Source organism: Pseudopodoces humilis, chromosome 12, assembly GCF_049639895.1.
Source record: "Pseudopodoces humilis isolate 2021_Gansu_Grassland_sample_001 chromosome 12, ASM4963989v1, whole genome shotgun sequence".
Lineage (NCBI taxonomy): Eukaryota > Metazoa > Chordata > Aves > Passeriformes > Paridae > Pseudopodoces > Pseudopodoces humilis.
The window spans coordinates 2,519,459-2,547,419 of record NC_142211.1 but is presented as its reverse complement, the minus strand read 5'-3'; the positions used below and the strand labels follow the sequence as shown (position 1 = coordinate 2,547,419).

Below are 27,961 nucleotides of genomic sequence, written 5' to 3'. Positions count from 1 at the left end.
GGCAGATTTTCTTATGTACTGACCATAACACCCTTATACCCTTGAGCTGTTCATTGCCTCATAATGGAAAACGGCTCAGACTATTCACTGAGTCCTCATAGAGGTAGAGCGAATGTCATTTATTTCTATCTTTAGCACACTTTAATAGGGTCCTACAGGATTCGAGTGGCTTAACAAGCTACTATTGGTTAATACGTATTGTTTAACATTCTTTTCCTTATACACAATGCCATTGTGTTTCTTTATTCTCACTGTTCCAGGAGAGTTTCAAGGACACTGCTCTTAGAATTGTTGCCTGGATTGGAAGCTGGGTTGTGGAGACAGGCTTTTACTAAAATATCATGCTTTTGCTCTGTTAAAAATGTTTTCCTACAGCCTCACTGAAGGGGCTGCATGTAATATGTATCAGTCACAAGGGCAGGGGGGGGGGGAAAAGGTGAGTCTGGAACGAAAGCATGAGCCTGGGAAAGGAGGAAGTGTATTTTAATATTTGTCTTTTTGCTTTCTGCTACCTGAATTAGTAATTACATTTTTATTTTAATTGGTGATAAGTTTACTTAATTTTACCTGAATTGAGTCTGTTTTGCTGCAACAATGATTTGTAAGCAATCTCCTGTCATTACCCTGGCCTACGATCTATCTTGCTCCTGTTCTTCCTATTTTCTCCATCTGACCCACTGGGACAGGGAGGGTGTGAGTGGCTGAGTGGGATTTTCACTGTTAGCCAAGGCTAAATCACCACAAATGTGAATATATCCAAATACCTGCTAGAGGTATGCTTGTGTGCAGCGTTTGACATGGCCCTGAATTCAGGATCTAAGATTTCAGAAATGAATTTCACTTGAGTGGCAACAATCACTGAGCTAATTCAAAGGTTGCTGAGTCACAGTTGTGGTCAACATGAGCTATGGGAGTACTACTTCTGTATTCCAATAAGAAATTTAAAAATGGTTAATGTAAACTACAGATGACTGTTGTTAAAATTCCCATCTCCCAGTTGAGACAGTAGCTTGGACACAACAGACACAGATCAATCCATTTAACGCACTTTTTTACTGGAATTTAAGAAATGCACAGGTAAGGACTTGCCTCATCTATATAGGTAATAGCCCTGACTTTCAACTGGAGCTGCTGTATGGCTCAGACTTCCAAATTGAAGTCTGATTTGTGTTTGACATACTGGTGCTAGATGGTTTATGGGAAGTGTCTTGGTTTGAAAGACAGGCGTCTGCTAAGGAAGGCAGAAGGCTCCCTTGGAATGGAAAATATGACCCTCTCACCTCTGAATTATTATAATTTTGAAATTAAGGGGCTTTCAGACAAAGATGAGAAAAGGAATAAAAGTTCTTTACTATAATGTGTATGTATAATGAGGCAAACAACAACAATGGTAACAACAGCAACCAAAACCAGAAAACCCAATAAACAGTCTCTTCTGGCTCTTTAAGCACTTTCCCTTTTGGTGTAGTTATGGCTGCAGTCGGCAGGGGCGCTGGTGGCTCTCCAGCTGGGCAGGGCATGTGGCAATGATTCCCCTGCGACTGGAGGGGGTGCAGTGGCACGAGTTTTAGCCTTCTCCCTCTCACTTGGATGGGGGGTGAGGTGGGGACAGCTGCCACCCTTGGGCACAAAACAAAACAAAACAGATCAAAAACCCCAAAAATGGGATGGGATAATAAACCACCCCCAAGACAGGAAGGAAATGCCAGGATATTGAAATAATTGAATCACAGAATAGTTGAGGTTGGAAGGGACCTCTGGAGGTCATCTTGTCCAACCCACCTGCTCAGGAAGGACAACCTAGACCAGTTGATCAAGACTATGTCCAGATGGCTTTTAAATATCTCCAAAGAGGGAGACTCTACCACGTCCCTGGAAAACTTGTTCCAGTGCTCAATCACTGGATATTTCCTGATGTTCAGAGGGAATCTCCTATGTTTCAGCTTGTGCCTACAGCCTCTTTTGTTTTCACTGTGCACCACTGAAAAAAGCTTGGCTCTGTCTTCTTTGTATCTTCCCTTCTGGGATTCATATGCATAAAATTCCTCTGAGCCTTCTCTTCTCCAGGCTAGAGTCTCAGCTCTCTGAGTCTTTCCTCATAAGAGATATGCTCCAGTTCCTTAATCATCTTGATGTCTCTGTTTGAGTCTCTCCAGTATGTCCATGTCTCTCTTGTACTGGGGAGCTCAGAACTGGACACAGTACACCAGGTGTCGCCTCACCAGTGCTGAATAAAGGGGATCATGCCTCTCCACCTGCTGGCAATGCTTTGCCAAATGCAGACAAGGGTACCATTGGCCTTCTTTGCAGCAAGGGCACAATGCTTGTTCACATTTGACTTGATGTCCACGAGGACCCTCCAGGTGCTTTCCTGGAAGTAGCACAACCCTTTGTAATATCAGCCATTCTTCCCAGTTTTAGTGCTGTCTGCAAGTTTGCTGAGGGTATACTCTGCCTGATCATACAGATCATTATTGAAAATGTTGAACTGGACTGGACCCGGTATTGACCCTTGAGGTACACTGCTAGTCACTACACTTTTTGCCACTGATCATCATCTTCTGGGCCTGGCCATTGTGGTAGATTGACCTTGGCTGACTGCCAATTGCCCACCAAGTTGCTCAGTACAACAAGAAAGAAAAATACCACAAAATGCTCATGGGTCAAGATAAGGACAGGGAGATCATTCAGCAATTGCCATCACAGGCAAAACAGACTTGACTTGGGGAATTTAATTTATTGTCAATCAAAAATGGATAATGAGAAATAAAAATAAGTCTAAAAAAACATTCCTCTCAATTCTTGCTTCTTTGCAGGCTCAACTTCACTCCTAACTCTTCTAACTCCTCCCCCCCCCCAGCAGCACAGAGGGATGGAGAATGGGGGTTGCAGTCAGTTCATAATGCATTATCTCTGCCTCTCCTTTCTCCTCACCTGCTTTGTACAAGAGACAGTCCTGCATGAACTTCACCAGTGTGGATCCTTCCCATAGACAGAAGTTCCTCATGAACTCCAGCATGGGTCCTTTCCATGGAGTGCAATCCTTCAGGAACAAACTGCTATAGCATGGGTCTCCCATAAGGTCACAGGTCCTGCCAAAAAACCTGCTCCAGTGTGAGCTCTTCATGGGCTGCAGCTTCTTTCAGGGCACATCTACCTGTTCTGGTGGGGGTTCCTCACAGGATGCAGATGGATCTCTGCATCTCCATGGATCTCCATGGGCTGCAAAGGGACAGCTGCTTTATCATGGTCTTCACTCTGGGCTGCAGAGGAATCTGTTCTGGCACTTCGAGCACCTCCTCCCCCTCCTTTTCTTATCCTTGGTGTCTGCAGAATTTTGTCTCACATTCTCATTCCTCTCTCCCGGCTACTGTTGTGCAGCATTTTTTACTCTTTTAAAAATGTTATCCCAGAGACGCTACTAATGTCTCTGACTGGCTCAGGCTTTGTCCAGTGGTGGGTACATCTTGGAGCTGGCTGAAACTGGCTCTTTCTGACATGGGGACAGCTTCTGCTGTCTCCTCTCAGAAGCTACCCCTGCAGACCCCCACTACCAAAACTTTGCCACATAAACCCAATATAGCCATTCAGCCAATTCTCAATCTTGTAACTTCTCTTATTCTTTTTCTTCTCTCTCTTCTTCTATACTTCCTTTGTAATTTTCTTTCCTCACTGATTTCTCAGTCTCCTCTGAGCTGAGCTCCTTTGGGATCCTACCTCGTGGGGAGTCCCGCTTATCTCAGTTCTCTAGGTTTGAAGAAAACTCCCAAGCTCCTTAGAATCTTGTTTCTCATGTTTATTAGAAGGTCATTACAAAACTTGGCAGGTCTCTCCAGACTGGCTGCACAAGTTTAAATCACTGCAATCTGGTACATTTCTTTCTGATGGTACAACAAGGCCTTGTGCCTCACTTTGGCTTTGAAAGCACAAAATGGCCTCGAAATACACAATTCTTTTACCTTTATATTAATTCTTACCCAATTAACAATAGACACGTGTATTATTTTTCTTAATCACCCAATGACCCATCACCTCTGTGCTGCACTGCGGCATTTTCTGTCCAGTCACTCGCTATCACCCAAAAACCTCCAGGAGAAGAACATGAAGAAGAAAGAAGAAGGAAAAGAAACAACATTCTAAATCCTCCATCTTGCCTTCTGCTTTCTAAACTAACTTTTTCACCCAGTGACTTAAGAAATTCTCTAATATACACACTCACACTTTTAGCTATTCTAACTTTAACAGTTGTTTTCATGTATCACCATGAAAACATGCTCATGAATTTCATATTGTATGAAATTCAGTGTTCTTCTGGATCTTAGAACTAAGTATCAGAAACAAGGGCACACACTCTGTGTCTCAGACTCCAACAAATCTATCTCAGTGCCTGCTCATCCAGCCCATATTTCATCAAATTTTCTCTTCATCTACCAGGCCTATCATTTCATTGTACAAGTTTATCAGTTTGGTCAAGTGTGAACTCCTTTTGGTGAATCAATGCTGACTGCTTCCAGTTGCCATCTTCTCTTTCATGTTTTAAATGGTTCCTAGGTTTAGCTGCTTCATCAACTTCTCCGGAACAAGGTGAGGCTAACCAGCCTATAAAAGCTGTTGAAACTGTTTGACTCTTATAATGTCACCTGTAATAATACTAGAATTAAGACTTTTCCCCAAGATAAAACACATTGGAGCAAGTGGTAGGATAATCCTGGCTCCTAGTATCTAGATTTTTTTGTGTGTGTGTAAGTTCTTTTTAAACCCTGGAAACTCAAAGGAGTGTTACTTTTATGCATTCAAAGCACTTTGAATACTACTTGAAGAGCTGAAAATTTTGTGAAATAATAAATTTTGTAGAAAACAGTGGAACTATGTGAACATACTGATTTTGATTTAAAAATAGAAATTGATCTGCCAGACATTTTTAAAGTACAATGAGAATAAAGTTAAAAATTCTTTAAAAATTGGGTTTTTGGATTGCAAATAGATCTATCAAGTGATGAGAAGTTTATCCATAAGAGTTCAGTGTTACTGTTGATCAGGGTAGGGAAAAGCTAGGGAAAAATACTGGAGCTAAATACAAATACAATAATAGGTTACAGAGGTACAAATATATGTGTAAAGAATATAGAGAATATATAAAAGGAAAAAAGGCAAAAATCAATTTGGCATCACTGTGATACTAGAGATTAAACTTTAGTCTTCCTAAAGTTGACTACAGCTGTAAAATTTATTTCTGCAGGCCTTGGATTTTATCCTGGGCCTTTACAATAACTTAACTTCATATAAAAGTCATAGAGATTTATATGATTACAAAACTTTTTGTTTTCAAGTATTCTGATTCCTAAAGTTATCATACTCTATGTTGATTGGGCCAAGAGGTGTCTTTTGGAAAAGTATACTTCTTCTTGTTGTGGTTTAACACTGGCCAAATGCCGAGCACTCACGGAAGTTGTTTGCTTACTCTCTCCTGCTACAGTTGGGTAGAAGAGAGGAAAAAAAATTAACAAATGGCTCATGAGTTAAGGACTGGGAGAAAAAAGGACTTTAACGTTGTAAAAATGAGGTTCACTCTCCTGTTAAATTTTGAAAGGTTTAATAAAGACAATAAGAGACATAAAATAAAGCAAAGAGTAATGGCCGTGTGCCTTGGCTCTCTGCCAAGAGCACACGGTGTCTTTAGAACACTCCTTTTATCCCATTCTGCTGTAGGGGTTTAATGCACATTCAAACTTTTCCAAGAAATATTTTGCATGGCCACTCCTTGGGTCTGCCTTTTTAGAGCATGCATCTTTGAGGTTTCATTTCTTTTTCTCATCTTTTTATTTGGGCTGGGGTTTTTTCTTCTACAGGCGGTCAGTGTTGATAGCAGCCTGGGCCCCATCATCTGTTCACTGGAGGTTATCTTGCTTTGTACAGACAGGACATAGCCCTAATGTCCAAAATTCTTCTTGACCTACGCCTAAAACTTTTTAGCTACTAGCAGCAGAGAAAAGAAAAAGACATAGCAACTTCCATCTTAATACTTGTGAAAAGCTAATATCCCAATATGTATTTATAACAACGTCAAAACAGGTTCAAATTTAAAGGTATAAAGTAAATTTATTATTAACAGAGTCAGAGGAGGATAATGAGAAGTAAAATAAGCCTTTAAAATATTGAGAGACTGCCAGCTATTCACAACTCTCCACAGAAGTAAAACTGAACGCCGTTTATTTCTGTCTTTAGCACACCTTTTATAGGGTTCTACAGGGTCTGTGTGCTAAGCAAGTTACTATTGGCTAATACACACAGGTTTACATTTTTTCTCCTGTACACAAGGATATTGTTTTGCTTTACTCTCTCTTCTGCAGGAAGGTTTCAAGGACTTTAGCCTTTAATATCACGATTTATTTCAAAGACTGGTTTGTGCAGACAGGCCTTTACTAATATATAAAAGATAGCAACAATTCCCCCTTTCTCTTTTTGCACAAACCAGGCTTTGGATGTGACTCGTTCTACACTTTTACACACAACTTAAAACTATCATCCCAATTAACACTATAATTAAAATCCGTCCCCCTTCTAGCACAAGAGACCTCAACCATCCAGTGATACTCCAGCTGGCGAACCAACTTCCAATGGGTCACTATCTTCTTTTAGGGCATGTAACCCATCCTGTAGCTGTTGTAGTTGCTTATGGATGGAAACTGAATGATCAGTAAGATTCAAACAGCACATGCTTTCAAACCCCTCAGAACCATGCCCTTGTGCTAAGAGCAAAAAGTCAATTGCAGCTCGATTTTGTAATACTGCATGATATAAACTACCCACATCAGCTGAAAGTTCACTTAACACTGCTGATGTTAAGTTTGATTCTTTTCTAGTCCAGCAAGCGAGCCTTTTTAGAGTTGCTAAGCCTTAATTCATTCAGGCTTTGCTTTGACCGCTTGACGTTCTTCATTTTATCAGCTACATTCAGCAATTGCTGTAAGCTTGGAGGGAACAAAGTAAGTTTTCCAAGATAACAGGGTCTTTTATGTGAATTAGCAGGAATCTCATTCCATGCTCTATCTCCACAGATTAGGAATATTGAACTAGGTGATTGTTTTGGTAATCATCCTGTGAGATTGCACCATGAATAAAAGGCTTTACTTTCAGTGTGAGTAACGAGATCAAGTATAGGGTTGACTGCAGCCAAGTGCTGTGTTACTTTGTTGGAATGGCTTTTTGTCGGGGGCTCAAACATTATCCATCCACCTGAGGTATTGGTGGAACCTAACAAATCTAATTCTTCTGGGGGCTGTATGGTAACATTGAGAACTTTGATAATTTTCGCTTGCCAGCAGGCTTCAAGTTGTCTTAATGTGAAGCCAACAGTGCGATTGCACTCTTGCAACATTGCCAATCAATTCAGTCGAGTCTCGTTACTAACTAAACCTTTAAATGCTTGAGGATCCCATTCAGGGACTCCTACGAGACAGGTGCGAAAAGGATCTCCAGGTGTGGCTAGGCTTAGACACATAGATTTTTGGCCAGTTCAATGTGCTAGAGTGATCCATATGTTCTGTCACTTTTGGATGTTAGTTAGCAGACAGTTGGTCGGGACTATACACAACACAATTACCATAAGCAGTTTGTTCCATGCAAATGACACCATATTTGCAAACTCACAGCTAAAACTTTGATGTTAAATGAACTTTGAAAGATGTTTACACTACCTCTTGAAGGGGGAATACTTATACTTTATACTAACATAACAATTACTACACAGGCTAAACTCTTTATCTTAAACTATTATCTAACTACTTTTAACACATGTGCTCTGGTATATATGTAGTCTAAGCGTGAAAGCAATTTGCTGAAAGGGTAAACACACAACTACAATTTGCTTTATATACAGTTAGATGGAGTGTCTACACTTTTCTTAGATCTACAGAATTTCTCTCACAGACTATGATTTAACACGATTCAGTCTTGAAACATCTGCTGCTCTCGTGATGTCAGCTGGCAGCTGATTGGGGACTGAGGGCTTCGATTTTAGGTTGTTCTTCAGATCCTTCTAAATCTTAAAATAGAAGATAACTGAAAAAAAATTGGTAGAGACACAACATCATAATAACAACATAAAATTTCTGTTGGCAACTGTCTGTGTAGTGTTCAGACACAACTGTGTCCTGACAGGTCCACTTCGGATCCATGTCTGGAGTATCAAGGTTGTGTGGTGACGTCTCCATTCACTGGATTTCATGTGTTCAGAGGCAGACAGTCTGGTCAGATGAACAGGTGACCTTTTTGAACCTGTCAACAAAACACAGACACTTCTCTCCTTGAAGTTAATGAATCATTTTGGCTTAGCTGTGGTACATTGCACTAATCAAATGCTTTTAAGGCATCAATTCCCCCCATTTTTTAAAAAACAAAATAAAAATGAGATGTACTTCTGTCATACACATCAACATCAACACAAAACCATATACACAATGAATAAGAACCTATAGCAGTTAAAATCAATCAAATCATAAACATTATTAATAACATATGTAATATAAAACTACTATTAACTACTAAAACACTGCACCAGCATCCCATAGTTTGCAAACAAACAGAAACAAAAAAAAAATCAGTGATGGACTGGATAACCACCTCCGGAAATGATTCTCCAATCCCACTTCAAAATTGATCCAGCTGTCATATTAATAGGGTCAAATTGCCAAGTCAAAAAGCGACTCAAATACTGATTTGGTACAGAAAACATCTGGATCTGTTGGCAAACATTCCATACAGGTAAAGTCAAGGCTAGGCCAGGGCCTTAGGCTTTAGACTGGAAAGATGCCTCTTAACTAATTTTTAAAACAAGGTTCTCAATAGTAGCAGCTATGAGATGCTTACAGTACAGCAAACTGTTGAAATGCATTTGTACAAAGTAAATGATCAGAAGCCTTAGGTAACAGACCAATTAAACCATTCAGCAGTTGGTTTAATCTGAAGCCTCCCCCATGGCAGCTGATCTTCAGCAATGGTACATTTTGTTGAAATTCTGGAAACACTAAAAAATTAGAAAGCTATAAAAACCAAAAACTGCAAAAATTGCAACAAACAATAGAACTCCTGATGAAGTCAAGGGTGTCACAGACTGCATTCACTTTTATCCACAAGCAGGTGTTCATCAGCATTCTATCACAGCTGTTTTAGCTATAGTTATCTTCATCTCTCTGGGAAAATAACTATACTTTTCAGTTTAGACAAGTGTCTCCAGTAAAACATAAAACAATTTAAATTAAACAATATTTAAACCTAATAAAAATTAATTATAACAAAAGGAAATAACAAAACTTAACCTTAAAAGAATATCCAAGTTATAAAACTTAACTTAAAAACATTCAAGCCTAAACATAATAAAACTTGACTTATCTTAATTCTATTAACACTTAACCTATATTAGATAAAAACATAATCTTATTCTGTTACTACATAAAGGCAACTAAATGTTTGATATATACCTTTTAAACACAATATAACAATAACATGGATTCACTATAAAGATTATAAAAATGTAAGAAATACATCACAAATTCTATGTCATCTAGCTTTGAGAATAACTCACAATAACTGCAAATGTTACTAAAAATACTTATTCATAACAGGAATTTGCCTAGTATATGCTTAAGTTGGTTAGGAATTTAAAGTGTCGTTTTTCTAGAGAAAAACCACAACACAGGATTTGGCAAGTTGCCATTCAAGTTTTGTAGCACTTTTCAGAAACATTAAGTCCAATTCTTAATTAAAAGCTGAAGTCCAAATTGGTATTTATGCTGTTATGCGTATTTTTTATAACAAAAGGACTCACATTGAAATTACTTTATTAAAATTGTGGAAAAAACAAGCAAATAGCTAATATATGCTTTAACTTAACTATGTCTTGTACAATAAAGTTCTCTTAACTAATTCTATTTTAAACCATAAATCTCTTTTGTAGATAACATTAATTGGAAGGTTGTTTTCATAGTAGCTGTAAATCATACCATATTTTAACCTTAGGTGTTAAAACTAATTATTGCAAGATAACTTTTACTTCTGTTAATATTCACAACAAATCTCTCGGAGGGCTCCGTGGACGTTGGGAGCTTTTGAGGACAGGTTTAGGCAGCAAAGTCCTTCAAATTCCTGGCATTCGTGTCCATGCAGAAGCAAAAGAAAATCTATAGCCGCCCTGTTCTGGAGGGTAGCTTGTCTGGTAATTTCTTCATCTTTGAGGAGAGAGCTGAGGGCAGTGGATGTTAAGTTGGCGTGTTTCACTACCCAGCATTCTAACTGTCCTAATTCATCAAATGCCTGGGCAGCTGCAACCCATGGAAGAAATATTGATACAGCAATTCTTTTTGATTTTGCCCAATGAAAAATGTCAGAATCACAATTTGGATCTAAGATGTCAGTGTTCCTTTTGTAAATTTTGTGGGTTGAATTTTCTTTTCAAATCCATTTTTTAATTTGGGTTTGGTTAGGTGCCAACAGGGGCAGCCTCCCAAAGGCACATGGTCCTCCTCGAAGGCGAGATGGGATCCCTGCCCATGCTCTATCTCCACAAATCAGAAATATGCTTTTAGGGAGGGTTCTTGGATGTGAGCGGAGAGGATCATCTGCTGTGACGTGACTCCGCACACTACACCATTTCCTTGCCTTAAATTCATTTTGATATTGTACTACGTGGTGATATAATTTAGGGTCTGTCAGTGTGTTATACATAAGGTGGATACAAAAGGGTGCAGGAGTAGAACCTAATAGCTCTAATTCTTGGGGTTCTTTTTCTGCTCTGGGCAATTTTGGTAGCCACTCTTCTACAGGGTTTTTAACTGTTACCGTTCTCCGTTTATGGTTTTCGAGTGGCTGGGCACTATGTGTTTTGGGATCTGGATTAAACTTGGGATCACTAAAGCTGGCTGAAAATTCTTCAGCCTGCAGGGGAATTCCCACCAGACAGGTAGATATAGGGTCTTTTGCTGCTGCAGTGGACAGGCAGATATTCTCTTGTTGGAGTGATTGTGCCAGGGTCACCCAGATGTTCTGTTGTGGTTGAGGGACGATCCAGGCAGTGGTCAGGCTGCTCAGAGCGAGCAGGATGACAGCAGGGGTAGGGTTCATCATCAGTTTGAGTGTGAGGTAGGTTTTTTCTAAAAGGAAAGAAACAAACATTTTTAAAACACATTCACATTCAATGTAAGCAGGTCAGAGAATAGCCAGAGGTTAGGAAGGTTTCTTCTTGATTTTCCCGGCAGCGTCTTCTTTTGGAAGCAACAGCCACTTGTCTTTCTTCTTCTTCTGCTGGAGCTGGATTTTTGGGAACAAAAGGCTTTACCCATTTTTGGGGAATCCATCGGGGGCCTGTGGGGGTGGATACACACATGTAACCACGCCCCCAGGTGATGAGTTGATAGGGGCCCTTGATTTGCCAAGTTTCAGGGTCCCTGATTAAAACCGGTGGACGCTGTGACAATTTAAACTGATCACCACTGTTAAAGTGCAGAGTCTCCGGAGGATTCATGTTTTCAAATGAACAGTTCAGGGAATTGATGGTAAACATAGCTTTGCAAAGCTTTTGCTGTGAAGACATCCACCCTGTTTCACTACTTTGCCTGGCTAGGACTTGTTTGAGCGTCTGGTGTGTACGCTCGATTACAGCCTGACCTGTGGGGGAGTGGGGGATGCCAGTTTTATGTTCCACTCCCCACTGCTGGACAAATTCCAGGAACTCCATGGATTTATACGCTGGGCCATTATCTGTTTTAATTTCTTTAGGGATTCCCAATACGGAAAAGGCCTGTACTAAGTGTTGTTTGGCATGCACAGATTTTTCTCCTGCATGAGCAGAGGCATACACTGCTCCTGAGTATGTATCAATGCTCACATGTACATACTTAAGGCGACCAAAACTAGGAATGTGAGTGATGTCTGTTTGCCACACCTCACAGCTTCCAAGGCCTCGGGGATTAACTCCGATGCCTAATGATGGCACTGCCTGGAGCTGGCAATTGGGACAGGTAGCCACAATGGCTTTAGCCTGACTCCGTGTTAGCTGGAACTGACGCATCAGTCCTGGCACATTTTGATGGTATTGCTGATGACTTAACTTTGCCTGTTGAAACACATCTGGGAGATGCACCTTTTCAGCTGGGGCAGCAAGGGAATCAGCTTTCTGGTTTCCCTCAGCGATTTCACCTGGCAAATCCGAATGCGATCTTATGTGCATCACATAGAAAGGATGTTCTCTATTTGAAATCAAATAAATCAGTTTTGAGAGCAGTCTAAAGAGATGTTCGTTCTCAATGTCCTTGAAAACTGCCTGTTCCGCTCTGGACACCACTCCTGCTACGTAGGCGGAGTCAGTAACTAAATTAATTGGTTCTGAAAACTTCTCAAAGGCTCTCACAGCCACAGCCAGTTCAGCTATCTGGGGTGACCCCTCTACAAACTCAACATCAGCTTCCCAATGCTGAGTCTGTGGATTTCTCCAAGTCATCACCGACTTGTGGGATGTCCCAGATGCATCAGTGAACACTGTGAGCACTTTGAGTGGCCTTCGGCTCCTTTTCTCATGAGGAATGAGATGGAATTCCTCATGAAACAATTTGTGTGATGGTGCATGAACTGAAATTTGCCCACTATAGCTGTCCAGAGCTAACTGGAGATTAGCATTGCTTTGCAGCAGGTGTTCAAACATCTCTTTGGTCAGTTTCTCAGGGGAGTGTTTGCCTTCTCCAGAGAGTCTGACCAGAAGGTGAATACACATAAAGTCACAACCTGCCAGTTCCCACAGCCTTACCCTGGCCTTTTGGATCAACTGAGCCATCAGCTCTTGTGGCTTGGTGATAGTTTTGGGTCGTTGATGGGAGAGGAAGACCCATTCTATTATTAAGAGTGGATCTCTCTGCCCCTCGGCCCACTGGAATATCAACCCATCTAAGTGTGTTAATTTCCCCAGGACAATAAATTTGAAAGGCAGCTCAGGTTTGAAGCGGTGTGCCTGTCTTTCTGTCAAGGCAACTTTGTGCTTTTTCAATTGCATTTTTTGCTTCTGGAGTCAGCTCCCTGAGAGACAGCAACTCTCTCTCCCCTTTCAATAAATTGAGCAGGGGGCTCAGGTCTTCATTAGTGAGACCTAGCCAGGGTCTGACCCAGTTTAGTGACCCGCATAGGGAATGGAGATCTGCTAGAGTTTTAGGATTACCAATAATTTCTAATTTCTGTGGAACAACAGTCTGTTTACTTATCTCCAAGCCCAAGTATTTCCAAAGTGGCATCATTTGAACTTTGTCTTCCTGCAATTGGAATCCAGCAGAGGTTAAAACTTTAACCACTAGGTCAAGGGTGCCTTGCAGCATGTTGTTATTGGGACAGCATACTAACACGTCATCTATGTAGTGCAAAATGATGGCATCTCTTTTTTCAGCACGCACTGGGGACAACAATGACCCCACGTACCACTGGCAGATGAAGGGGCTCGCTTTCATCCCCTGAGGTAATACTGTCCAGTGGTACCGTTTCATTGGGGCTTCCCTGTTAATTGTGGGAATGGAAAAGAGAAATTGTGGTCCATCCTCTGGGTGTAGGGGAATTTGGATAAACAGCCTTTAATATCTAGAACTGCTAATAGCCAATTTTGTGGTAACATAATCGGGGATGGCGTACCTGGTTGAAGAGGCCCCATGTCTTCTATTTTTTTGTTTATTTCTCTCAAATCCTGAAGGAGGCGCCACTTATCCTTCCCTGGCTTTTTTATTACAAACACCGGGGAATTCCAAGGGCTGGTTGTTTCTACTGTGTGTCCCTTGGCCAATTCTTCCACCAATTTTTCTAGTGCCCCGAGTTTCTGTTTGCTGAGAGGCCACTGGTTCACCCAAATCGGATTATTATCTAACCAAGATAGCTTTTGGACCGGACGCTCTACAGTGGACTCCATCAAAAATCCTGAGGTGTCTCAGGAATTGTTAATTTCACTCCCCATTGGGACATGGTGTCTCTTCCCCACAGAGGGCACTTGTAGTCAATAACAAAAGGTTGGACACTAGCTATCCTACCCTCCAGACCTTCAATTTGGATGATATCTTTAGCGATTTTTGCCAGTTTCCTCCCTCCAACACCCTGCATTTTTCCTGCCACGGGTTGCATTTCCTGGTGTGAGGGCCACACCTTTTCAGGTATGATAGTCACATCTTCCCCAGTATCAATTAACCCTTCTACATGGAGATGTTCTGATTTGTGTGTTAAGTTACATCCCATAATGGGTTTGTCTTTACCCACCACTTCTGCCCAGTAGACTCCTGGTGCTTTGTCATCTACTGGGATTTCTCTTGAAACAGGGATCACCTGGGCTATTACCTGCCCTTTGGCTACCCAGAAGGGTGGTTGAGGACATCTTGCCAAGAGAGTGAGGTGTGTTGGGTCTCCCTTAATTGTCATGGGAGCCACCTCAATCTCTATTGGTGTGTGTGCTGTGTCTCCAATAGCAAAATACCGACTATCCAGTCCAGCCAGGTCTTGTGAATTAACCTGCAAGTCTACTCCAACGAAAGTCCAACAATCAGATCTGAAACAAAAAGCTTTAGAAGTTACAAGTTTGAATCGCTTTTGCGGTTGCCAGACCTTATTAGGCAAACGTTCCCCACAATTATGTTTCTCTAGCCTCTCACCCTGCTCCCTTTCCTCCCCTTTTCCCATTAAAATAGTCTTTTTTCTGTTTCAGGTCTGTCATTTTTATGTCTCTGCGCTTGACAGAAAAGCACTGAGAATTCAGTTTTTTGGATTTGTTACAGCTTCATTCTGGTGTTTCCCTTGTTGCTGTTTTTGAGGACAGTTCCTTGAAAATGTCCTGGCCTCTTGCACTGGAAACAGATGATGTGCTGCAGCTGTTCGGGTGACATCTGTGGCTTGTTCATCCCGGGTGTGACAGCTGCTACAGTCCTTGGGTTGTATGGTCCTGGTTTCTTGTCATGTGCACTGTACAGCTCTGCTTTCTTGGCACACGCTTGGATCATATCTGCTATGGTGGGTGGAGGATAGATGGGCAGATTTAAGATCACTTTACGGAAGGCCTCATTGGCATTTCTTTGTGCCATTTCTTTAATCAGTTCTGCTTGCGCTGCTGGTTCTTGTACTTGCTGTTGTATCTGTAACCTTAGACGATCTACAAAATGCAAGAAACTCTCTGATGGAAATTGGTTAATATTAACATAACTGACTTGGGTTTCTAGTGTAGGTATTTTATTGTAAGCTTTTTCTGCTAATTGACAGATTTTATCTAAAATAGGTTTTGTTAGCACTTGAACCTGATCTTCAGGCTTAGACCACCTTCCCTCCCCACATAGGTGTTCAAAAGTAATCTCATTATTTTCTGCATCTTTTGCATCCTGTATGCTTTGCTTGAGTTCATCTAGGAGGTCTTTTAATGACCTTTTCCACCAACTTTCCCAAAAATCATATTCAGTGGGTGTTAGGAGGCACCTGAAGAAATCTTTGATGTCAGCAGGAACTAACTCCTGAGATTTTAAAGTAGCTTTAATAATTCTTTTTAATATTTCACTATTTTTGCCAAATTCACGTTGTATTTTACATATCTCTCTGATATCATGGTAAGATAAAGGCTGGTATCGTCTATTAGCCCTTTTCTTACCAGTAAATATCACAGGTGCAGCTGTATGTATATCCTTATCTTCCCCAGAGCTTATATCTCCAGGGTCTCCCTGCCCAGCCCTGCCCCCACTGGGCAATGGGGGCTTTGTCTCACCCCCGGGCTGGGGAAGGGACTTATCTGCCCTTGCAGGGGCCTTAGGGTGCCCTGCATCACTCCCGGGCCAGTGAAGGGACGTATCTACAGCCCCAGCAGGCCCAGGGGGCCCTGCCTCACCCCCAGATGGGTGGAGGGTCTCACCCGCACCCCCATAGGGGCTGGGCAGGGACACCCCTCCCCTCCCCGGGGAACAGGGCCAGGACACCCCTTCCCCCGCCCCCGCCGGGAGCAGGGAGCAGGGCCACCCCTCTCACTCCCCCACTCATCGTGGGGACAGGAGGCAGGGGCGTGGAGAGCAAGATTGCAACATTTCGGGGTGTGTTTGTAAGATGATGCCATGCTTGAGCAGGGTATTGCAGGAGGGAGGGAAATGTGGGAGGGAGGGGAGGGGTTATGGGAGGAGTGAGGGAACTGGGCGGAGTGAGGTGGATAGAAGGAGTCGTGGGAAGGAGGAGGGAGATATAAGGGGGGTTCTTGCACGTGTGTAGCTGGCACATGGCCAACTCCATCTTGGATTTCAGGCACATGAAGGCCCGGGAATTTCACGGGTGGAATATTAGGATATAGGTAAGAATCTCTGGTAGTTTTTGCAATACTATCAGAGCTGGGGGGCTGAATGAGACACATGGCTCCAGAAATGGCACTATTACAGTGCGTTTCTTGAGTTTCTGGATTTTTTTCATGTATCTTTTTCAGCACAGGAGCAGAAGGTACGGGGAAAAAGGTATGGGATACTGAGGAAGGCTGCAATGGCTGTTTTTTTATGTCTTTTTCTCTGTTGATCAATTGTTTTCGAATTATAAGAAAAATTGAGAGATATTTTGAAGCATTTTTGTCTCCTTCCTCTAATTTTAGAGTGAGAATACTGCCAATTTGATTCCATGTAGAGATAGAATTTAGTTCTGACCAACCTAGCTGTGGATTGTTATGAAATAACCACTCTGTGAAGCATTTTAACTTTTTTCTAGAGATTTTAACATTTATAGTACTTAATAATTCTTGCAATTTGGATTCTAATTTTGGTGGGGTGTAGATGTGTTAGATCCCATGCCTGTTATTAAAATTGTGTTTTCAAAACTAGTTTTTATCTTGTGTTACTGCAAAGCAACAAAGTGCTGCAAAGGCAGATTTATTTTTACTACCCTCCCACACACACACTGGCTTGAGATGAGCTTTCGCAGCTGTCGCTGCCGTGCTGCGCGGCTGTCCCGCGAAACGTGGCATGGCCGGAACTGCGCGGGAGCCGCGGCTCGGTCCCCGCGCCGCGCGGGGGGGTCTTCCCGCGCCGTGGCCACCGGGGCTGCCGCCGCCGGTCGTCCCGCGCCGCGCCCGCCGTTGCCGCCTGGCTGAGCCGCGCCGCGTCTGGCCGCGCGCTCCGCGCTTGGCGCCCGGCCGCACGCGCGCTCCCGCAGCCCGCCGGTGCCCCGCCGCGCACTCCGCGCCCGCCGCCCGGCCGCGCTTGTCTGTTCCCCGCTGCCTGCGGGCACACGTCCCCGCTGCCGGGGCGGGCGCGCGCTCCCCGGCTCGGCTCCCGCCCCGCTTCCCGGGGCGGCCGGTGTGATTCACCACTCACGTTGCCAAGCAGTACAAAAGCCTCCTTTGTGGATTGGTTTCCCCTGGACGTGAGGAAGTTAGCAATCCAGTCCTTGTAAGCTATAATTTTAGCTTTTCAAGGTAGCTGACGTGCCCAGGCTTGCGAAACACCTGTGTTTCCAGCCGGTTTCAGGGGGTCGAACCCACCTTGAGACGCCAACTGCTATATAACTGTGTCCCCAGCCTCTCTGTTACCACTGTCCACCCCGCAGCAGGCAGGGAGGCTGGGGAGGTAGTTTTAGTTTGCCAGACGAGGCCCTAAAAACAAGGCTCTTTCCCTTTGCTGAGATGGCAGTTGCAGTTTTATTCCTTGGGATCCTTCGGGGTGAGATGGCAGGAGGGAAAGAGGAAGAGGTATCAGTCACCCCCTTTTTCAGGATAGGGGAAGGGGGTGTGGGAGATTTTACACAACCAATAAGGGAAACTGGGGAGAACAAGATAAGGGAAAGAACTTACAAGTCTACATTTTTGGGGGTACATTCTTTGGGTCATACCATTTTTCCTAACTGCATTACAACAGGTAGTAAAGTTGGAACTGAAGTAAGATTGTAGTGTTAAGAGTGTCTCCAAAAGTGAAGCAAATAGTTCAGGATGTATCACATCCTGCCGAAGCTGAACAGACTCTGCCTGCTGCTTCGGTGCTTGATGCAGAGCTGCTTTCTCTTGATAATGCTGTACTTCATTTGCATGTAGTGTCTGCTCAATCTGAGCTTGCAGCTGTTGCACGAGCTGTTCTATTTGTTGTTGCCTCCCTAATAGATCTTTTTTAGATGCACCATTACAATTTACTGATTCATCTCCTGCCGGTGGTTGCCTGTCTGCTGAATTCATCGATACGCCTAGCGGGAAGAGGGACATCCTGCAGCTTTCCCCAGTGAACAGTAGGTGGGGGCTGGCAATCTGGGGCTTTGATTTCTGATGACGTGTGAGGCTCTGCCTGGCTGGGGCTGGCGCCGTCTCCTTCTGGAGATGAGTCATTTCTACATCCGCATTTGGCGGAGTAACTTCCGGTTTGGGCTCCGCTGACACAGACTCAGCCACTCCGGAGAACCCCTGAGATTTTAAAAGTTTCAATACGGTGCTACACTGCCTTCCTGTGAGCCCCTTTGCTGGCCGAATGTGCCCAACCCCAAAGAAAGTACCCAGACAGTTGATTGATGTGGCAGGAGGTGACTGGTGGCACGTCCGTTTCGGGTCGCACCATGGCTTCTACAGTGGCGGCTACGACCCTGGACTCCGCCTTCATATCTTTTAAGGTATCCAACAGAAGTTTCCATATCGAACTGAGCGCTACTACGTCTTTACTCTTTCCCGTGATTGCCGTTTCCCACATCAGATTCCCTATATGTGTCCATTCCGCAACTGCAAAGAGCAGAGGGGGCACGGCCAAATGCCCATGATTTTCAGCCTATATAACAAGCTTTTCCAGGTCCTTTTCCTTGACTGCTTCGCCTCGTTTAACGATAATGCTAAGAAGCAGTTTTTTAGCTGCCGCAAACTCCACATCCATTTTTCATGCGGCCACGGTGGGAGGAGGGGCGTGACCCCTCACTTACTCCTCCGCCTTCGAACTCCCCCAATGACCTGACGCCTTTTTCACCACGCTCAGGTCATCTATCTGGTACCAATCCGAGGTAGCATCTATCCGCGTTCAGATCCGCTCCACCAACCTCGGTCCAAGGCCTCGTCCCGCCATGCGTGGACCCATCGAAGCCCCCCTGCCCGCAGGGTCCCTGTTCAGGCACCAGATATTGAGAGACCACCAGCTATTCACGACTCTTCACAGAAGTAAATGTGAACGCCGTTTATTTCTATCTTTAGCACACCTTTTATAGGGTTCTATGGGCTCTGTGGGCTAAGCAAGTTACTATTGGCTAATACACACAGGTTTACATTTTTTCTCCTGTACACAAGGATATTGTTTTGCTTTACTCTCTCTTCTGCAGGAAAGGTACAAAGACTTTAGCCTTTAATATCACGACTTATATCAAAGACTGGTTTGTGCAGACAGGCCTTTACTAATATATAAAATATTATCTACATTAAAACACCTTCCCCCTGCCCCAGCCCCTCCGTCCTTCTCAATGACAGCACAGGAAGACAGGGCGTGGGGGCTTTGGTCAGTTCATCATTAGAGAACTTTTTCCATTTGCTGAGGGAGAGAAGTCTTTGCTATGCTGTGGGGTCCCTCCCACAGGCAAAACAGTCATCCCAAAACTGTTGTGGTGTGGGTCATTTGTCCACAGGGTGCAGTCTTTTAAGGCTAGGCTGCTCAAGTTTGGAAGAAAGGGCTCTATCTCTGGAAACAGGGTCCCTCTCTCTATTCGGGTCTCCCACTAGACCACAGCTTTCTCTAACATCTACCCGTTCTGGCGTGAGCCGTTTTTCCACAATGTGCGAGTGGATCTCTGGCATCCCCTGTGGACTTCATGCATTTTAAGGGGGACAGTTTGTTTTACCATAGTCCTCACCATGGCCTGAAGAGGAATCTCGGCTCCGATGCCTGAATCACCTCCTCCCTCACTTTCTTTTCCACTGACCTTAGTGTTGCCATGTTGTTTTCCCTCACGTGTCCTCAATACCTCCTCTTCTCTGACTTGAAGAAAAACTGCTGCTTGTAGGTACTATTGTCAACAAGTTCCACCAATTCAAAGATTCTTGCAAGATCCCGCAGTATCGAGAAGTTGAACTGGTCTAGGTTCTGCATCAGAGAATCACTCGTCATGCTTCTGCTACCAGCCAGGCGGCCCTGCCTCCATCGTGTGGGCAGTGGTGGCTGCCTCGGCACTGGTGCTATTCAACGCCTCACTTCATGTGGAGTGCCGGGAAGGGGAAGCCACCACCATCGCCTCTGCCCTTTTTGCCCGCAGCATGGTTGGCTAGGGGCAGCCAGGCAGGCAAGGCTCCCCACAGGCCGCACCAAGGATGGTGGTGGCCATGGCAACAGCCACAGCAACAGCCGCGGCACCTCCACCCCTGAGGGAAAAATCTGCTTGTGTCCTGTTTTGATTTTCTTCTTAAACATGTCATTACATAGGCATTACCAACCTCTCTAATTGGGCCAGCAGCATGTCCATGTTCAGAGCCATCAGAGATTTGCTCTGTTGGACATGGTGGGAGCTTCTAGCAGCTTCTCACAGAAGTGACCCCTGTGGCTGCCCCTGCCAACACCAAAGAAACAGGCTGTGCCAAATCAAAAACTTGTATATCATATGTTCTATGTTATTGTATAGTTAAATATATGTCTAGAATGACCAGAACCTTGGATACTTGCTTCTTATGGGAACTTTCTCATAAACTAAAATCTAAATAGCTACATAGGACATTCCTGTTATCTGTTTAATAAGATCAAAATGGGAACACGCTCACATCTGACTCAACTGCTTCTTAGGAGGAGCATTTTCAGAGTGGAATTTGTTGATGTCTCTAAAGTTAAAGCTTTACAAGCTGCAATTTCCGAGCTGAACAACAGTTCACATGCATTGCTTTCTGTGTTGAGGTTTCTCTAGTTTTCTTCTGGCTACAAAGCTACTTCACAAGAACAAAGGTTCCAAGTTCTTATCACTAAGAGCTGTGGCAGAATTTTCAGTTGTGTTGAAGATGGCAGGCAGAATCTTCAGCTTGTCAGTGTGATGGTTTTAACATCTGACCACCCTAAACAGGACTCCTATTTGTATCTTTGTCCTTTTTATCCTTTATAAATTTTTCTGTGGCTTAAATGATGAAGAGTTTGGGATGGGATGGGATGGGATAAGATAGAATAGAATAGAATAGAATAGAATAGAATAGAATAGAATAGAATAGAATAGAATAGAATATTATATTTTAGTTGGAAGGGACTTACAACAATCATCTACTCCAACTGCCTGACTACTTCAGGGCTGAACAAAAGTTAAAGCATATTATTAAAGGCATTGTTCAAATGCCTCTTGAACAGTGACAGGCTTGGGGCATTGACTACCTCTGTAGGAAGCCTGTTCCAGTGTTTGACTACTCAGTAAAGAAATGCTTCCTCATATCAAGTCTGAACCTCCCCTGCTTCAGATACTTAGTTTTAGTAGCTTTCTCAGACCTTATGAGCCCATGAGAAGTTTGTTACATGTTAAAACTATTTAAATTACTTTGTCTTCAAACAAATTAATTGCCTTTCTTTAGGTGATTAAACCTTTATTTTTGAGCTGCTTGATTCCTGGGAAGACAAGTCTTTTGGAAAAGGAAATATTGTGTTTCTGTTTAGTGTAAATGACCTTTAGATGTTAGTGGTATTGTTTTTAAACCAAATTCCACAAGAAATTGGTAGTTGTGCTACCTGCTTTATGAATTTTATGTGTTGCCAATGTTCTATATTTCCTTGTTACAATTATTCTGATGTTACTTTTTTCTTTTGTGTAAACTAACAAAACTGTATATTGAGACTCAGAAATCAGGTGACCCTAAAGAATGATTTTGTATTTGATAATTTTGTAGGTACAAGCCTGTGCAGAAAGTGGATGGAGTTCCAGATGGTTTCACAGGAAGTGGTCAACAGACAGGCACATCTGCTGAACAAACTATAATTGCCCAAAGTCAACATCATCAACAGTTTTTAGGTATGAAAAGATGTTACACTGTCGTCTCACTGATAATAGAACAAAAAGATACTCATAGGAGGGATATGTTCTCTATTGCAAGACTTCTGCAGTATTTAATAATCATTCAGATATAAAAAAAAAAAATGTGCAAAATATGTTTGCACGGTAGGTTTAAGATATATTGCAATGCAAGTGCAGTGAAGACTGAGGCAAACTGCTCTGGCAGATGTGCTCTGGAGTCAATGATCATGCCAAGGGACTGTGGAGAGAGTTCCTGAAGTGGCAAGACCTCAAAATTAGCACCAAGAGGTGCCTCAGCACCCCACTTTCCCCTCCCAGCAGGAAGCACTGCAGCTCTGACCCAGAGGCAGCTCTGACTCAGCGTGGGTGGGGTCAGGAGTGATGAGGTCCACTCCCCACCCTGTAACACCTCGGACACTTAATGTACGGGGCTAAAGTGAGGTTCCTTTGCTCTGGGTAGACACAAGGGAGAAATGCCAACCAGATATTCTCAAGAGGTAAAAAGTCCCACAAAAGTTTACTGGCAAAAAATAGAAAGTCAAGGAACTTTGGCAAAAGATTTAGTACAACATAAAACACTTATCACAGCATCGACTTATCCCATTCAACTTAGCAACCTTTAAACCCATTTGATGTTACATTCCATGAAAAGAAAGAAGAGGAAAGGGAGAAAGACAGGAAAGACATAGCAAGAGTCATATAACTACCAACTCCTGGGTTCCAGCAATATAACAGATAGAAAACTCCAAGATGAAGGTAAGGTTAAAGAACAACATGCTTGCCTTGTGGTCAGCCTTCTTAAACCCTTGACCCTTGACGGGCCTTCCTCCCAGGTGGGACTTCCAGTTGCTTGGCCACTCAGGGTCTGGGTTAGGCAACACTGGGGGGCTGCCTCCAGTGTGCTATGATTGACAGAGACTGTGGGGCTGGGGGGTATGGGGGGCAGAGTATCACCTCACTAGAGCAAGGCCAGACCTGCCCCCTACTGCACACATTCCAAACATCCCAAAATGTCTCCAGACAATACAATAAATATGAGACTCTAGAACTTGAAGACCAGGCACAGAATCATCAACGCTGGAAGAGACTTCCAAGATCATCTAGTCCAACCATCAACCCATCACCCCTAAAATCACCCTTAAACCATATGCCCAAGTGCCACATCCAGATGCCTCTTGAACACAAATACAACATGGGCACACTACAATATGGATAAAGGTCCATCCAGGTTGGAGAAGTTGCCTAGGGTGAGTGAGTCTACCCCTTGCATCACAACTGCCTCAGTCAATAAAAAAAGAGCAATTGTCATTGGTGACTCTCCTTTGAGAGGAACAGAGGCCTGATATGCTGACTGAACCCAACCCATAGGGAAGTGTCCTGGTTTAGGGCAAATTTGGGAGAAAACCTCCAATGGGCCTCCCCCCCCGGGAAGCAAACCCACGTGGCCCTTTTCTCCCACCCCCCAACCGGTTTGGGAAGAGATTTCTCTGAGAGAAGTGGAAAAAACCTGTTTATTTAACAGGCACAGCACTACCCAGCACAAGAATGAACAATATCAAATTACAAAACCTCTCACCGCTCTGAAGAGATGACAAAATTCAGAGGGTCTCTTTCCTGTGGATGTTCGCTCTGTTATCAATCCCTCTGGCGCTGGAAAATGCCGCTGCCCAGGCTTGGTTCCCGGTAGTCCATGGGTGCAAGCTCCCGGTGCTCCCCCGAGTCCCCAGTCCAGAGCAGGTTCGATCCGTTTCAAGGAAAAGGGAAAGAAAACAGTCCAGGAAGACCTCTCTGCTTCGGCTAGCTGGAAAGCCAAGGTGATCTGTCCCTGTTGTCTGTCTGTGCTGTAGTCAAAACCCCGTCCCGGGATGCGGGGGGAGCAAGTACAGTCTCTGATAACAGACTTGGTGCTTCTTCTCCACTCACTTTTACTCTTAGATGAAGTTTTAAGGATACAAAACCTATTTCTGGGCTAGGTGGACGAATGGGGGTACAATTTAACATCACACTCACCCCAGGACAGGAAGTCTGGTGCCTCCCTGGGGCCAGGGTAAGAGACATTACCAAGAAACTCTGTAGCCTGGAACAGCCCTCTGATTTTTATCCATTACTGGTTTTTCAGGTGGTCAACAGTGAAGTCCAAAAAAAAAAGTCTGAGGACAATAGAGAGGGGCCCCAGGGCTTTGGGATGACTGGTTGAAGGATCTGGAGCACAAACAGTTTTCTCCTCTATTCTTCCAGCTGCAGAGAATGATGGAGGTAGAAATAGGAAAATCATGCAGATGAATATGTGGTGCTGAGCCAGGTGTCACCAGCAGAATTTGAGGGTTTTTTTATCATGGGTTGTTTTACATGACACTGAGCCTGCTGGCAACAGCTGGGGTACACCTGTCTCAAAAGGGGAAAAGGTTCCTTATTATTTAGTAGGGCTCACTAAGAGAGCTTTAAACTAGATTTGAAAGGAATAAAATCAGAAACACTGGAGATAAGCCTGGGGGTGGCACGCCACTGACAGATGGTGTGTTAATGAGGTACTTCAGTCTGTAGTGTCAATAGAGGTAGGGGATGGAGATCCATGCAGTAGCAAGGATGCATGGGTTATTGATGTGCTAGAAACCACAGAAGCTGAGAATGTTCAAGCAGAAATTAGAGCTTCTTTCCCTGAAAAGATAGTGAATCAATAACATAACTTGCGTATTACATCAATGCGCTCAGCATGGGCAACAAACAGGAGGAACTGAAAGCCATGGTGCAGCAGGAAAACTATGACAGTTGCCATCACAGAGGCATGATAGAACAAGTCACACAACTGATGCAGATGGTCTTTCAGATCCCTTCCAACCCAAACCATTCTATGATTCTATAACCTGATCTCCTTCTATGACAATGTGACCTGCCTAGTTAATGAAGGAAAGGCTGTGGATATTGTCTACCTAAACCTCAGTAAAACCTTTGACACTGTGTCCCACAGCATTCCCAAAGGAACAGGCTGCTCATGGCTTGGATGGGTACACTGTTTGCTGGGTAAAACACTGGCTGGATGGCCAGGCCCAAAGAGTGGTGATGAATGAGGTTAAATCCAGTTGGTGGCTGGTCACAAGTGGTATTCCCCCAGGCTCAGTATTGGGGCCAGTCCTGTTTAATATCTTTATCTGTGATCTGGATGAGGGGATTGAATGTGCCTCTGTAAGTGTGCAGATGACCCCAAATTGGGCAGAAGTGTTGATCTGCTGAAGAGTAGGATGGCTCTGCAGAGCGATCTGTACAGGCTGGATCGATCAGCCGAGGCCAATGGTATGAGGTTCAAAAAAGTGAAGTGTTGGGTTCTGCATCTGGGTCACAACAACCCCATGCAATGCTACAGGCTGGGGGGAAAGTGGCTGAAAAGTGTCAGAAAAGGATCTGTATCTGGCAGTGCTGGTCAACAGCCGGCTGAACTTTAGATGGCAGTGTGTCTGGGTGGGCAAGAAGGCAAATGGCATCTGTCCTAGTTTAGGGCAAATTTGGGAGGAAAACTCCAAATGGGGGTTTCCCCAGGGAAATGACCCGTCCCCACCAACTGGTCCGGGAAAGGAAAAAAAATTTCTTTGGAGAGAAGTGGAAAAAGCTGTTTATTTAACAGAAATTGAATAATATTAAATAATAAAACCTCTCGCTGTTCGATGGGATGGCAAATCTAGGAAGAAAAGTCCTTTTCATGTGGTGCAGCTCAGCTCGCTCAGGTTCTTATCAGTCCTTTCGGTGCTGGAAAGTGCCGAGGCCCAGGCCCCGGTGGGCCACAGGCGTGAGCTCCCAGGGTTTGGCTGGGTGTTTTTCAGTCCAGAGCAGGTTTGCACAGATCCAAGAAAAAAGGGAAAAAAACAAAGGTCCAGGGAACTCCTCTGCCTCAGCTAGCTAAAACTAACTAAAAGCCAGAGAGAAGCTCTGTCCCACTGTCTGTCCGTGCTGCAGACACCACAGTCCAAGAGTGGGATGTGTGGGAGTGATGTTTTTCTTCAACACAAACTGCGCGCTTCTTCTTCCCCCCGCTCTCGCTCTCAGAGCCAGTCTTAAAGGTGCAGAACTTAATATATAACATAAACCAGGTGATTGGGGATACCAGTATCATAAAGTCACCCCAGGACAGCATCCTAGCTTTTACATTTGCTAATGTAAAAATGCTTATTAAATGTGTTATTGCAGTAATTGTACAATTTGTTTTGAATTAATATATTGGGATTTTGAAGCATCACATCTTTTAGCATAACCTTGCTGTTATCAAAATCATTGGGAACCTTAGGCTATAGTTAGCAGGTTTTTGAATTTTCCTTTCCACTGTCCCCCTAGTTGACAGTGCATTTTTCCCCCCATACCAGTATATCTGTTAGAAACACTTATGAGAAGTAGTAAAAGCACATGTTGGCTACAGTTGAAAGGCTTTTAAATTTCAAGTAAATATATGCTGCTGAGTTTGCCAAACCCTAACATGTATATCAATGCAAAAACTCTTTGGTTGATCAAAATAAAAACTATTACATTATATTGATCTCTTATATACTGACATGAATATTCTGAAAAGGAGTAATCTTTTTTATATACAGATACAATATGTATGTGTAATCAATTTTTATCTGCTACCTGTCAAGAATAATTTAACATCTTTTTTTAAAAAAAATAGCTAGCTGATTTGTTCACAATTTTATTGCAGCTTTAAAATATATTAAGTATGAAAGACAATCCTCTTTGGACATTATGACCTTCTAGACTTTATTTCTTTACATTATCCTTAAATGTTTTCTAATCTAACTGTAATTGGCATCATTTACAATAGCTTTCTTCTGTTATATTGTCATGGAAACAGATGCATCTCGAGTACTTCCAGAGTTTGGAGAAGTTGAAATATCTTCTCTGCCAGATGGTACTACCCTTGAGGACATAAAATCACTGCAAAGTCTTTATCGAGAACACTGTGAGGTAAGAAAAGTGTCTTTTCACAGAAATCATTCTTTAAAAATTCATGTCTTCTAGTGAGAATCAGTACAACAGGGTGACTGACACAAAATAGATTACAGCCAGCCTACTTGTATCTTATGTGATCCTCAAATATTTTGCTTATTCAGAAAGGACATTTGCAAAAAGACTCCTGAAATTTCTCTCTTAACAGGAAAAATAAAAAAAATGTGTAATAGAATACCGATACTGGAATGTAATCATATGTAGGTTTTGAGAATATTAGATAAAACAAACTTTAGATAATATATATACAGAATTTTGCTATTTTTTATATGAGTTGAAATCAGATTAAATTATTATTTCTAATGTTTATGTTAAAAACAAACTGATTTTTTCACCAAGTTTTAAAGAAGCAGGTTGCTTAAGAACTTAAGGCCACATTTTATATTGAATAACGTGTTTTAAAGTTATTGTTGAAGGTATTTTAAAGCATGTAATGAAATAACAAAATTAATTAAATAGGTTTTCTTTGTGTTTGGAATAGTGTTAAAACTTCTGTTTAAGTGAATTCACCTGATATATGTGCTTAGGATCTTTTCTGGAGGGTTGATCTTAGTCACTTGGCCTGATCTTAGTCTCTGCTTACACTAGTCCGGACAGCTAGAAAAATTTTTGCTAAAAAGTTATTAAAAAGGATATTATATGTTTGTTTATAAGCATGCATTTTAATATTTTTTTCTGCAAAATGACATGGGGCAGCTACACCCCTGGAAATAATTGTGGGGAGAATCACTTAGAAGACTATCTGCACTGATTTTATATTTCTTTAGGCAATAGTGGACGTTATTGTGAATCTTCAGTTTAGCCTGATAGAAAAATTGTGGCAAACTTTCTGGCGCTATTCTCCCTCTGCTCCAGCTGACGATGCAGCTGTTATTGAACTGAGGTCAGTAAATGTATCTTTGCTTACTGTTCACCATCATGATATAACAGCAAGAGTCAAATCAACAAAAGACTTAGTTTAACATATAGGCTAAGAACCTTTTCTGATATCAATAGTTTTTCATATTAAATTAGTGTTGTCTGC

At 42.9% G+C, this 27,961-nt stretch overlaps 1 protein-coding gene across 1 annotated transcript in view; it reads left to right on the top strand.

Annotated features, from left to right (window-relative positions):
• Positions 1-27,961, top strand: part of LOC148183277 (transcription factor RFX3-like) — a 252,407-nt gene that overhangs the window by 157,503 nt on the left and 66,943 nt on the right. The window contains exons 8-10 of the mRNA XM_088061502.1: positions 21,821-21,942; positions 26,783-26,895; positions 27,705-27,820. Of these exons, the coding sequence (XP_087917628.1) occupies positions 21,821-21,942; positions 26,783-26,895; positions 27,705-27,820 (351 nt within the window). The remainder of the gene's footprint in view (positions 1-21,820; positions 21,943-26,782; positions 26,896-27,704; positions 27,821-27,961) is intronic.